The 14,748-nt window shown below is 41.9% G+C and overlaps 1 protein-coding gene across 4 annotated transcripts in view; it reads left to right on the plus strand.

Annotated features, from left to right (window-relative positions):
- The window catches only part of tle2b (TLE family member 2, transcriptional corepressor b), an 86,286-nt gene that overhangs the window by 50,454 nt on the left and 21,084 nt on the right, over positions 1–14,748 (plus strand). For all 4 annotated transcript variants that reach the window (XM_086223254.1, XM_086223255.1, XM_086223257.1 and 1 more), the window contains 2 exons: positions 11,886–11,948; positions 14,637–14,711. In XM_086223254.1, coding sequence (XP_086079380.1) covers positions 11,886–11,948; positions 14,637–14,711 — 138 coding nt within the window. The remainder of the gene's footprint in view (positions 1–11,885; positions 11,949–14,636; positions 14,712–14,748) is intronic.

Below are 14,748 nucleotides of genomic sequence, written 5' to 3' on the forward strand. Positions count from 1 at the left end.
CAATGCAAGCTGGTGAGCTGGCACAGTGTGAATATGACTAATAGCTCAGTGAATAATATAGCCAGCGAGAGAGAGAGAGAGAGAGAGAGAGAGAGAGAGAGAGATGGTTGTAAAACTACAACCCCAACTGTGAGGGATAGAATGTGTGTCTCAGAGTCAGATGCCCTAGAAAAATTCTTGTTTGTGTGCAGGAATGTGTGTATTCATCATGTGCATGTTCCTATGTGTATTGCAGAAGCATTTTCATCTGTGTCTTTGCTTGCATGTTTGTTTATACAGTATTAACCCAGTGTAAATATAAACACTTAAATGTTTTGGTTTTTGAGGTGAGGCTAAAGCTGTTCCATGTTGTTGAAAAACCAAACTGTTTCTTATTGTAATGTCCATTTTGGGAACAAAATTCAATCCTCCAAGAAATAAACAATTGAATTTTAGTGTGACTTAGAGGTCAATCTTAGGTTGGCTACTCAGGGTAAGGTTCCAGGAAATTAATTTAAGTAAATGCATTTTCCTGTGAGGTGGTGGAACAAGAACTGTGTGTTGGACCCATTGAAGTGAGCTATCTGTCAGTATTTTTCATTCTAAATGTTTCTGCTAGCTGGTATGTTGCCTATCTTGTATTGGTTCTAAGCCTGATGGTTGAATCAGTGTCCTTATGTGTGTGTATGTGTCTGAAGTGTATGTGTGTGTATGTGTCTGAAGTGTATGTGTGTGTGTGCACGCGCGTGCTTATTCCTAGGCTCGAAGGCTCTGCTTGCTCTGCACACAGCTCTTTGTATGTGTGCTCCCCTCTGCTCTGTTTGGATTGGTTTTGTGTGTGTCTGTGTGTATGTGTGCCCCTGTTGGTTTTTGTGTGAACTGTTGTATTTTTGTGCAATATGTGTGTGCACGTGTGTGTGTGCATGACTTTTCGTGTTTGTGTGTGTGTGTGTGTGTGTGTGTGCGTGTGTGTGTGTGTGTGTGTGTGTGTGTGTGTGTGTGTGTGTGTGTTTTGGTGCTCATGTGGGCTTTGCTGCTCCCCTTTCCTCCGTCTCTCTCTCTCCTTCCCGGCTTCCCTTCCTCTCCTTCCAGAATAGAGGGGCCATCAATCAGAGGCAAGGGGAATAGAGGCAGGGAGGGGAGGCGGAGGCAAAGTGGAGGAGAGGAGTTGGCTATGCGCCAGGGAAGACGAGCTGGCACGCTGCCCAGAGGAGAGAGAGAGAGAGAGAGAGAAAGAAAGAGAAGGCGGAGCGGGGAAAAAACAAGACGGAGGAAGAAAGAGAAAATGGGGAGTGTGGAGGGAGAGAGGCTGGGCAGATAGAGCAAGGAGAAAGAAATGAGAGAGAATGAGAAGGAGGGCAGAGAGGGAGAGCATAAGAGCAAGGCCAAGTGCACTGAGGGAAAACAGAGCGAGAGGACACAGAGGGAGATAGGAAAATGAGCCAGCAGAAAAGAGAGAGAGAGAGGGGGAAGTTGATTGCATGGAGAAAGAGGAGGAGAGGGTCGAAAGAGGGAAAGGCTATTTTCGTTGAACAGCTCTGAGCTTGCAGCCCCAATCAGTAGGTGATTAGTATGTCATTGGTAACAAATATTTACCTTAAACTATTCACAGAGGTGAGAGCATGCCAATTAGAAAGCAGGACAAAAATAAACTCCTGTGTGTGATGTGTACATACACTCTGACCCTTGAAGATCTAGTCTGCAGATGAGCACCTGCAGCTAAAGGCTACCAGGCACAGTGACATAGAGCATGGATAGCATTCAATGACAGGCTACAGGGCAATTAGTGTTATTTTATTGGGCTCACCTAATGGTGTGCCTCCTCAAGGCTTCAACACAGTAAACAGATAACTTTTAAAGTGCGATTCAAGGCACGCACAAATAGAAACTGTACCTGGCCATGGAGTCGCTCCATGTCGTGCACGCTCACCAAACAGGGGAGGGGATACGTGATAATTAAATCGCCCTCTAATGGTTCCTGTTGGATCAATTGGTGCTGAAAAGCAACATCAATTCATGAATCTGATTTGAAAACATCAAGTCTGAATGTTGAGCCGTGCGTCCGGATGATTTAATTGTATTGCCAGGTTGTCTGCATCCATTTGTGTATTTGGCGTCTGTGAGCAGAGCTGTTAATAATCTGAGGTCATTTGACTAAAGTAGTGTTCACACAGCTGTTCAGCTGGCTTTGTAGGTTTGCAAATGGTTTCATTTAAGTACTTCGGCATCAGTTGCATTGTGATATATAATAAAATATACATTACTACAAATACAGGTGATTCTGTTGCCTTTCTCTAGACAGGCTTCTCCATGATTGCATTTGCTTGAAATGATGTGTAGAGGAGGGTAAGTACCGGCCTACACTGCACATTTTTGCACAGATATTAAAAAAAATAACAATGGCTGATTGACAACGTGTACATGCATCACAACAGTAAGAACTGCAGTTGTGACTTCTATTGTTACCCACCTCATTTGCCTGCTGCAAAGCCCACAAGATCCATTTTTGTGGAGGCGCATAAAGCAGTGTTAACACCTTACAATCTGTAAACACTACCACTCGGCATATCGTGGTGATGTCTAAATTCAATAGCATCGGTCTTTTGAGGGAGCCGTTCCAGCTGTACCATTTCTATTGCAATGTGGCGTCCTCTGCTACCAGATTAGTGGCAGAATATTCTGACCCTCCATTCCATCACCATGCACTTTAATAAAGGTGGTGAGGTCTTGAACAAGCTGCCTTCCAGGTGCAACTGTATGGAAAAGGCTTGTTCCAATTGGCTATCAGATCATTTATCGCTGATTGAAGGCATGAATAACGATTGATTTTCCCAAAGACCATCGGATCACCTAAAGCGGTTAACGAGCAGTTTGACACATGAATTAGATCCTTAATTACCACCCGGTTTGCCTACCTAGGCTCTTTTCTGTGACTTTGTCACCTAGCCCACCGTTCTAGCTTGAAGCAGTTTTGCAGCCTCAATTCTTGCTTCTCTGGTATCTCTTAAGCATGATTGGAGGATCTAAAAGTAGAGTAGAACGTCCAACCCATTAACTCATACGGTGAACTACCCAGTGTAGAGCTGTAACAGACAATAACTTTCATAATCCATGGATGAATAATGACGGGGTCAACATACTGTAGGTCCTCATACACATAAATCACTTCTCAGACTCGCATATTTTACATTTGTCGGCATTTATTTGAAAGTTTTCTCAGGGCAAGTTGAGTGTAATCATTGTGGCTTTACTCCTCCTGGGTTGTCTGCTGTTCTCGCGTTCTCAGCTACCAATCACAGGAACTATGAGGGTCAAAACAATATCTTGTCACCTTCTTTCTAGCAATGCGAAGGTGACTGCATCCTCTTCAAACTGCTGTTACGCCTCACATTAAGGAAGTCGTTGTTTTCTCGAGCTTTGCCTATTCTGCCTCCTACCGTAACATGTCTGTGTTCAGTGACTCAAACCAGCGACGACTCCAGTGACAAGCCAAAGAGAACTAGAAGCAGAATAGGAGCTAAAAGAGATGGCAAGGATCTTTTGTTGAGAGCAATTAGTGAAGAGAGAATGAATAGAGGAGTGGGGGATCACACTCTGTCTCATTCACTCACTCACTCACTCACTCACTTACACACGCGCACACACACACACACACAACCACACACACACACACACGTTCCCCCCATAAAGCTACTTGCTCAGCCATGAGGCTGGCGTCGCTGGCAGTGTGTGAGCACACTGGGCACCAACTCCCTCCTCTTATGCCAATCTTATCCCACGCTCATCACATTCAAATTCTCCAAGCTTTATTGGCAAGATGAATGCGGTCACTGTTGCCTGAAGACCAAATACAATGTGGATCTTTCACAGGGAAGTGGCTTCCCCCTTGTTGCAGACCAAGTTCACTTCAGTGTCACCAGTGAAAGGAGTACAAGAAAAAAAACGTGAGCTTGTTTCTTCCTTTCAACTAAGTTTGCCTGCATTTCTAGTCTAGATTAGAAGGCATCAACCCCAAGATAATTTCTCACCTCTTAACAGCCTGATAATATGCTACGGTTGAAATAAGCAGGGCTCCTTGTCGTTCTAGGCATTTCAAAGAAAACAGCGGGGGGCAGATCCTAGTCCAATAAGATCCTCTTCTCCCTCTGGTTCCCTCTGGAACCAGCTTTGTCTTCGTCAGAACAATCGCACGCTGGCTCATTATTTTAAAAATCCACGTAAATACACTCCGTTACACCATCAGTCCGTGGTGGTCTGTTTTGTGAGTGAGTACTATTATTTTCTTTAAGTGTAGCCACTGCCTCATCTACCCACCTGTCTCGTCTGTTTCTACTTCAGTTAGTCATTTTCTACATTTCCCAGAATGCCTTTTGACAGCCATCATAGAACAGGCAGGAACGTGTTAGATTTGAACTGTGGGTTAAATATGTGGGTGCAGAGAACAGTAGCAATAGCAATAGCAATTGCAGAGTAAGTGCAGGAGAATGAGTTTTTCCAGTCTGCATTTGATTCTGGTCCACTGGGCCTGAATGCTGCTGTAGAAATTTCTATCAGCTCCTCTTTTGCAGTTGATGTTCCTCTGTTTGACAGGTACAAAGTGTTCAAGAAGGAAATTATTACTGTTCCACCATAAATGGCCTCTAATTTGTATTTTTATATTTTGAAGATAATCTAGGTAGGAGCTTTGTCAACATGATTTCATAGCAGCTGATGTGACCTTATATGAAGTGGAATCTTAAAGGAATCACACTAACAATATATCAATGTAATTGCATCCCATTTGTAAAAATACTTCTATACATTAAGTTGAAGACGTAGCGGACTGTGTTAACAGTCTGTATACAGTGCATCAAGCTAAACGCTGCTCAGTTTTCCTCTGTCGCCTGACTGCAGAGACGTCTCTGTTGGCTAATGGCGCTGCGCTGTTGCTGCTTTGAAGTCATTACTGTTCTGTCTGTCTACTGCAGTCGCAAACCTTTTGACTATGCAGCTACTTTGGAGTTCATTATATCCTGTCTTATAGGGGTTTTCTTTCATTTTATTGTCCCCGTCATTCTGTGAGTTTCCTGTCAAACCGTTAACTAGAAGGGCACTCTGTCGCGAACAGACCTCCACCAAAGCCATAATAAGACTAGAAAGAACAAAGGGAGCGTGGACCTCCGCTAAGGTGAACATTTGACACTTTTGTGTTTGGGCCTTAATTCAGTGCACTTGCACCCTATGTCGGACGGCCTGTGTCACAAAGCTGTGACTTTTATTACTGATGTTTTTGTTGTTGTGCCGGTGATATCAGTCGCCTGACTGTTCTGTTTTTTTTTCTGTTTTTATTGTAAAGCACTCTGTGTATTAGTACTGTGAAGAGCACTATACAAATAAAATTACTTACTTAATTAAAACCACAAGCAGTGATGAGCGGGCCCATGCACTCCCACACATGTCACTGTGTTTGGCTGTTCTGTAGAGCAAGAGAGTACTGAAACCTGTTAATATTTGGATTTTACCTAAAGAAGGAATATATATACATATATACAATGGGGGAAATAAGTATTGAACGCATTAACTTTTTTGTCATTACATTTATTTCCAAAGATGCAATTCATGTGACATTTCTGCCAGACACTGGTATTAACTCAAATAATCAACACATGAAAAGAAATCACAACATTCAAATCCATAAATAATGATTATGTGGAATTTAGTGCAATAACACAGGAAAAAAGTATTGAACACACTATCTGAGACTGGTTTAAGACTTTGTGGAGAAGCCTTTGTTTGCAATGACAGCTTCCAGACGCTTCTTGTATGTATTAACTAATCGCCCACACTGCTCAGGTGTGATTTTTGCCCATTCCCCCGCACAGATTGTCTTTAAATCTTGAATATTCTTTGGTGCCCTCTGGTGAACCTTTGTCTTTAGTTCTTTCCACAAATGTTCAATCGGATTTAAGTCAGGTGATTGACTGGGCCATTCTAACACATTGATTTTCTTATTTTTAAACCATTCGAGAGTCAACTTTGCCATGTGCTTCGGATCGTTGTCCTGTTGAAAGGTCCAGCCACGTCTCATCTTCATCATCCTGGTGGATGGCAGCAGGTTCATCTCAAGAATTTGCCGATAGATGTTTCCATTCATTGCTCCTTCAATTATATGAAGTCTGCCAGTACCACGAGATGAGAAACAACCCCATGCCATGATGTTTCCACCACCAAACTTCACTGTTGGTATAGTGTTATTTGGGTGATGTGCAGTGCCATTTCTCCTCCAAACATGGTGTGTAGTGTGACAGCCAAAAAGTTCAATTGTGGTCTCGTCTGACCAGACAACATTCTCCCAGTATTCCACAGGCTTATCCAGATGCTGTTTAGCAAACTTTAAACCAGCTTCAACATGCCTTTTTTTGAGGAATGGAGTCTTGCGGGCTGAGCGTCCATAGAGGCCATGGCGGTGGAGTGCATTGCCTATCGTTTTCTCTGTAACACTTGTACCTGCTGCCTCCATGTCTTTCTGGAGCGCTTTCCGGGTGGTCCTTGGCTCTTTGAGAACTCTTCTGACCATCGTTCTGACCCCCTGGTCAGAAATCTTGCGAGGAGCTCCTGTGCGTGGCCTGTTGATGATAAGGTGATGCTTCTTCCACTTGCGGATAATAGCCCCAACGGTGCTTACTGGAATACTCAGATGCTTTGAGATAAGTCTGTAACCAGTTCCATTCTGATGCTGAGCAACAATCAGGTTGCGAAGGTCTTGAGAGAGCTCCTTGCTTTTGCCCATCATGAGATATGTCTTGTTTGACTACTTGGTGAAAAAGCAACCTGTTTATAGGGCCATCAATTAGCACTAACCCAGCTGATGTTGGTTTGCACTTATAGGAAGTACAAAGACTAATTACTTTCAGATTTGAGATGGTATGGTGCCTTTCCTTGCCAAACTATACAGCTTTCCCATGGTGTGTTCAATACTTTTTTCCTGTGTTATTGCACATAATTCCACATAATCATTATTTATGGAATGAATGAATTGCATCTTTGGAAATAAATGTAATGACAAAAAAGTTAATGCGTTCAATACTTATTTCCCCCATTGTATATGTATGTATATATATATATATATATGTATATATATATATATATATATATATATATATATATATATACATATATGTATACTTCACTTCCTCTGTCCACCAGATGGCGCTAAAGAACACACATTCACTGCTCTGCTGTACATCACTTGAGGATAACACTGTCATTTTGATGTGAATCAGGTGTTTGAGTCATCAGGCTCACTTGCTGTAAGCACTAAGCTGCACGATGACTATGACTTATATTCCGCTTGCAGATATCACCAGGCCGGGACTCTCATCAAACATTACAACAGTTTTCTGTTATATGGTAAAATATTAATATTTATCTCAGTAACACTGCTTAATAAGACTCACATTCATCCAAGTAACCCATCGCCAAGTTCTCAACTCGCTAGGAGGAGAACATCATAATGAAAAACAAGCGTGTCAGTGCCACAGACAGCAGGACCTCCTTTGTGAAGGTGAGAAATACAATTTTCCACAATGTTTTAAGATCCGCCCCCCAAAATGGATTGCTCCTTCCTTGATATACAACTGCCCCCCCCCCCCCACCCAAGAACTTTCATACAAATTCACCTAACCATAGAGACAGTTGAGGTTGAAAATCTTTTATCAACTGAATCGATCAAACTTGCCTTAAAGGAGGATTTAAGTTGATTTGCGCAAACTTCTGTGTGCATTTTTGCTTCACACATCTCAGGTAGTATCATAATGCAGCAACAAGGCACTGTGATCATATGAAAGGGTTGGGGGTGTTATTGTCTTCCTGTCAATGATCTGACAAGATGACAAGTCTGAGTGTGCTTGCTGTGTGTGTGTGCGTGCGTGCGTGTGTGTGTGTGTGTGTGTGTGTGTGTGTGTGTGTGTGTGTGTGTGTGTGTGTGCGTGCGTGTGCGTGTGTGTGTGTGTCCCTCAGGCTCTTACAAGCTAATATGTGCCACAGCCTCAAGAACAAGCTGTCCTTGTCTTGCAGCTAATTCCCTTTTCTTCCTTCTTGTGTCCTTCATTTTCTCCTGTCTTTTAACCTCACTTCCCACTTCCATCATCTGTCTGGTTTTAAGAGAATAATGTGGGGAAGTGTCTCTCCTCAGAGTTAAAACCTGCCGTGTATCTCTATTGCACTTCAAACTAGGAGTGAACGACATGGCCTGAAAAAAATATCTCTCTGTTTTAAGTCTACTGTATATCGTGATGTAAAACATAATCTTGAGAGTTTAAAAAGTCATCTTAAACTTTTAAATGCTCAACATACTGGTGATTAAAGAATCACTAGTATGTTGATTCAAGTAGTCTGAATTAATACATTCTTGTTTGTTTTCATTCAGGTTTCTGTTATAACATTTTTTAGAACTGTAAAAAGGGAGGAATCACAACCAAGTTGCATTTAACATCTTAAAATCAAGCTAGGACTGCTTTTTTTTTTTTTTTTAATGAAAGGCCTCAGGCCTGACAGTGTTGGTGACGCCATACATGCAAGTTTAAGAAACGTTGTTGAATACCTTTGAAATAACTCAGTGTTTCGTTTTGTAGACGTCACTGAGCGCCTCACTACTGCTGGAAGAAGGTGTTGTATTCTAACAATATTTCCATTATGAGTTATTGATCCAGGAATTTAGAATCTTAATACTTTTCCAACTTCGCAAAACATTGCTCTCCTTTCGCTGAGTGATGGACGGTCAGCTCTCAGCCCACTGCCTGCTGTGCACCGACTCGGTCAAGGCGACTACTGAAAATATCTGTGGTCACGGGGAGGCTTTGTGGTCGGGGTTGCAGCAGCAGCAATGAGATTAACAGCCTCTTCGTATTGCAGTTCATGTCGCTGTTGTAACCGATGGAACACGCTTGAAGCACTGTCACTTTTGGACGCAGCCTGTTTACTGCTGCTCACGTGATGATTGAAATTTGCAAATAACTGAATCGTTTTTCCTATAACAAACCAAGTCTCGGTTGGTGCTGTTCCTCTGCATTTTGGAGGACATTTTAAGCAGAGGTTGGAGATTGGATTGGAGTTTTTCAAAATAAATTACCTCCATAATTTTATTTGAAAACATCACACTATATAGATACTAATGTTATTTTCTGATCCTTTATCTCATTTGAAAACTCATCAATGTATCTTAAAAAGTCGATGTAGCACTCAGCACTCGTGTAAGCCTCTCTCTCTGTCCCTGTGCCAGCTGGCAGCATATCTGCCCTCAGGTGTTTATTGACCAACCCCCCCTTCTTTGTATTTACCCATCTATTCCTCCCTCCATCCGTTCATCCATCCATCCAATCCAGTCTTTGCCAGTACTCCCCAGTGGCTGTGCTTTGGCAGGACTGTGCAACGAGACTGTGCTGTGTGGTTTGTGACACCTGGCTCTAGTCGGACTGTTTCATTCCAGCTTGCTTTCATTCTATTGTAAAACCCGTCGGCTGATTGGCCGCTTTCACTCACAGCAGCACCCGGCGTTTCTCTGCCAGCAGCACATGGAGTTTGTGGGATGTGGAGCAAAAGTTGATTCCTTGACAACATTAATACTCATTATTGTATACTTCAATAAAAGGTGCATTCAAATCCAATGCCTGATAAGGAAGGATTGCTGTGATTGCTCCTCCCTCTGATTTGTGTGTTCTCTTACACCTTTGCATGGCTAACAGGATTAATCCAAAAAATATGAGGCTGGTTTTCACCAAACTTGGTGGACGAGCGCAGCATTAACAAAGGAGGAACCCATTCAATTTTGGGGCTGATATATTTAACAAAGCCAAAACTAAGGCTTTTTTTTAACCCTGGGTTTGTCTGAGCTTGTCTCAGGGGTATTGCTCTCTCCAAGTGCCTTCTAGATTGTATTTTTATACTTTGGACAGATTCTGTTGAATTTAGAGTTTATTCCAATATCACGATTGGCTTCTATCTGGCCAAAACTGAACTAGGCGATCTGAATTGATACATGGCTGGAGGACAACCTGTCCTGCTGTGTGAGGTCATCTGGTGCTGCTGCAGAGATGCAACTGAGAGGAGGAAAGTTCTTTCAGAATAGATGGAATATTTAATGTATTCGAGTAAAAGAAACGTTTGCATTGAATCAGCCTAATTTTGAAGTCCCAATCAAAATTGCCCAATTGCCCAATGGCCATTTTGATAAAGTGTTTTCTGACTAAATTGTTTCCAGATTGTGAAGTATTTTTTTTGCCAAATTAAAGAAAATCTGCCTATTCCCTGATCTGAGGCTAGAAACTAATTTATTTGGGCATATTAAGGCTACTTGTTAACAAAGCCAATATGGTCAGCAAGCACAAGCAGCCATTGATTTGTTAGGGTCATTAACCAGAATGACTGTTCAGACTTCATGCAACCATTGTGCCTTATTTTATTCACAGCTGTCATCTCATAGAAAGATTGACGCAAAATGATCAGATGGACAAACATAGAGCTGATCTCAGGTAGATAAACAGGAACAAGTTAATTCCGTTTACTGTGTTTGGTTTGTTATTTAGCTCTGCTGCTGATCATCATAGGTAGATGAATCTATATGTGATTGACAGGCATAACTCCTTTATCATCCTGGTGTCTCACCCACACACAGGGCCATGAAAAAAAAAAAAAAAGCTTTAAGAGACTAGAGTAAGGAACTCCAAAGTACCTGCAGACACGCGGGCGTAGGTTAACGAAGACATGACGTGTCTGTCCTTGAAACAGGGCTGTGTGTTTGGTAATAGCAACTTCCTGAGTCATGACTCCAGACCGGCTGGAACTGACAGGCTCGTATGAGTGAGTGTGTGTTTGTATCTATATGTGTGAGACTGTTGTTTGTGTGTATACATCTGCTCCACTGGTACTGGATCTTTGGGGCCGATAGAGTGCTGCAGGGTTGGTGAAGTTTTGCTGGCCAACCTTGAAGTTATCATCACCATGGCCCTCCTGACAAAAGCCAACACGAGTTTTACATTAGATTTTGGACTTTTACTGAAAATAATCGATAATTTCATTAGCAAATGTTTATGAGACTTAAATGTTTTATTCAGCGAGATAATCTTCACACAATACCACAAAAAAAACAAAGTTCGTCTTAATGGAAAACGGCTCTTTTCCTCTCCGCGTCTTCGACAGGCAACGTGATAGTGAAGAAAGATGGATCGAGTGAGAGAGAAAACAAGATAAAGGAGGACAATGTAAAAAGAAATGAACATCAAAACAGTAGAGAGAGGCCGATGATGGGTGAAATAAAAAGGCAACTGAGATAGAGGATGGAGGGTAAATTAAAACTATCTGAAAAATAGAAAGATGATAGGCAACGAGATAAAGGAGGAAAGGAAGAGGACAGCAATGAGGGAGAGTTTCTTAAAAATGTAATGAATAGACAGACTGCTGTCTGGAGATGGAGAGCCTGGGAGGAATTCAAAAGGTATCTGCTTTTATGAAGGTGTGATTGTTCATTTGTATGCTTGTGTGTGTGCTTGTCCGTGTGTCTGTTCGGGTGTCAAAGGAAGAGAGAGAGAGAGAGAGAGAGAGAGAGAGACAGATGAAGTGGGTGAGAGTGTTTGACGCTGAGCTAAAGAGTGTGATGGTGCTAAAAGGCCGGATGATGACTGAGGCTCTAATGGCGCCTCCTACCTCTGCTGATAGTTCTAGCATTTTTCTTTTCCGGCTGTCATTGTGTCGTCACTGACAGAACCTCGCTCATTAGAAAGGTGTTTTAATGCTGCAAAGGCTTAATGTGCTGTAAAGGTGTGTCATATGCTCCGCATTCATGGTGTATTTATTATCTTATTGTATGTGACATGATGATAAAGCTCTTTCTCTCTCCTTCTGTCTCTCTCACTTCTTTCTTTCCTTCACAGGCGGAGATTGTGAAGCGTCTCAGTGCCATCTGTGCCCAGATCATCCCTTTCCTGTCTCAAGAGGTAAGTGTCCCCGCTGCCAGGCGCGCACACACACACACACACACACACACACACACACACACACACACACACACACACACACACACACACGCAATCTTTCACACAAATAATCGGGAGACGACACTACTGGCTCATCTCCAAGGTTGAAAATAACAAACTCCTCAGATGATTGTAATTACATTTTTTTTTGGGGGGGGGGGGGTACTTTAGATCATGTGTTTTCCAAAATTTGTCATTTTATTCGTACCTTTCATTGAGAACAGTTCGGAGGTTAGTGAGGAAGCTTGATCTTCCTGGTTTTAGCTGCAATTCAGCCAATCAAACAGGCTGATATAAACTGTGAAATATAAAAGAAAAAACAAGCAGAGGTGCCAAGAGGTGGCCACTGATCAGAGTCACAGAGGAGTTCATATCGTGAATGAAGAAACCAAACGCACAGTGAAAAGAGTGAACATGAAGGAAATAAAAAAGAAAAACCACGCCTGGAGGTTTGTTTGCAGTGGATTATTGTACCCAAAACGATTTATAGTACGCTTTTTGACAGACGACATTCCTGCTTTATCTGTGTGTTTGTTAAGAAAACAAATTGCCCAAGTTTGATCCATTAATGCCTTTTATCATTCATCAGAGGAATGTGCTTAGTTGAGAGCAGGCTCTCTCTTTCTATTTTACGCTTGAACCCATCAACAGTTTTTACTTGCAGTTGAGTAATACTTCAGTAAACATTACATATACATGAGTGCAGACTTTCAGTACTCTTTCCACCTCTGCTTATACTTTCTGTGAATTTAGAGAAAAAAAAATGAAATCAGCAAATAGCCTGAAAAGTGCATTAGAATCTACTGGGCCAGCCTCTTAGCTTAGCGCACACACTGGCTCGTGACACTTGGTGAACTTTGGAGGTGCTGATAGGCAGATTTTGTTACCGCTGGACAGAGTCAGGCTGGCTGTTTGCAGCTGTTAGTCCCAGTTTCCAGCTCACTGCTGGCAGTAATTTAATATTCAATCTACACACATTAGAGCGGTCTTCTCATCTTATTCTCAGCAAGAAAGCAAATCAGCACATTTCATAAAATGTCAAGCTGCTCACTTAAAGAGGAACCAGGGCAAAAACATGGGTCGTGTGGGTGATAATACAACAACACAACACAGTTTAGTATTCCACAGAAGTGAAACCAGTTTTAAGCATACATTAATTAAGCCCAGTCCCATTTGTTGACTCGTATTAATAATTTTGTCACATAATAAAGGTGAGGGCACAAATGAATCAGAACGAGGGAATGTGCAATTAAATTAAAACAAGTGAACTTGATTTCTCGCACACAACAACTTCATTACACGGCCCTGAAGTGTTTATGTAATACAATCACAAACTGGTATGACAAACACAGCTTACTGCCTTATAACCAAAGGTGCTTCTCAGCTTCTATAGCGTCAGCTGATGATCAGCTAATCTCTGTGACATGAAAGATTACACGTCCCATTGTGCATTTGCAGCAGATTTATAAAAATTCAAAATGTACTGATATCAGACAGAGAGAGGTTTCTGCCCCAGGAAATGACAAACAAATGTGCCATCATACCCTGTAATGAATTATGACTGAGAAAAGTCTGTTTCCCCAACATCTAGATGCCATTACCTTGAAATCAGATACTGCCAGTTACCAAAGTAATAACTTTGCGAACATGCACTTGGTCCCCAATCAGTTCTTCTGAAACTATCTTTGAACCTGAGTTTGATTAACACAACCGCATGAGTAGCAGTAACAGGATAATTTAAAATCTGTTGCAGATTTGTTTTGAATGAGAAAAAGACTCATTAGATAAGAGTGAAACCTCTCTTTATTAGTTTTATTCCACTGTGTGCGTGTGTGTGTGTGTGTGTGTGTGTGTGTGTGTGTGTGTGTGTGTGTGTGTGAGTGAGAGTGAATACAAATCTGCAGACACACCACTTCTTTTTGTCTGAGTGTGAGGGTGCACTGATGATTGTGTGTCCCTGGAGACAGGAAGGTCACGGCTCTGTCGGTTTGATCAATATTGACGCTGTGTGTGTGTGTTTGTTTTTGTGTGTGTGTGTGTGTGTGTGTGTGTGTGTGTGTGAGAGAGAGAGAGAGAGAGAGAGAGAGAGAGAGAGACTCGGCACACTGTTCTGCACGCTCACATGTATGTTTGCATGTACTGATTACACTGGGACTTTGTATAAACAAAGCTGAGATTTTACTTTGTATGAATGTGTGTGTGTGTGTGTGTGTGTGTGTGTGTGTGTGTGTGTGTGTGTGTGTGTGTGCTTGCAGATGTACATGCCTGTGGCTGTATATACTGTATGTGTGTTTCAGTGTTCATTTCTTTAATATCAGTGTATATTTTGTGTGAATATATGGTTGCCCTAATCCAGACATGTATTTATAATTCTCGTACGTTTGCTTTAACAGATTTTTAATTCAACAGATTTTTAATTCAAGTTTTCTTCTGAACAAAGACTCCCTCTTTATGACTAACTCAATGACTGTACATTATAATTATTATATTTACACAACATACTGTAGCAGTGTCATACATGATAATAAATTAACCTGTCTTTCTCCTTGCTGTCTTTGGCATTGGATACATGATTATTTGTGTGTGTGTGTGTGTGTGTGTGTGTGTGTGTGTGTGTCTGTCTGTGTGTGTCTGTGTCTGTGTGTGTAGCACCAGCAACAGGTGGTCCAGGCAGTAGAGAGGGCCAAGCAGGTCACCATGGCTGAACTCAATGCCATTATTGGGGTGAGTCATCTCTGTTCGTCTTGACAACACATACATA

This window comes from Aulostomus chinensis, chromosome 14, assembly GCF_037954235.1.
Source record: "Aulostomus chinensis isolate RoL2024-O1b breed Wild chromosome 14, RoL_Achi_v1.0, whole genome shotgun sequence".
Classification (NCBI taxonomy): Eukaryota; Metazoa; Chordata; class Actinopteri; order Syngnathiformes; family Aulostomidae; genus Aulostomus; species Aulostomus chinensis.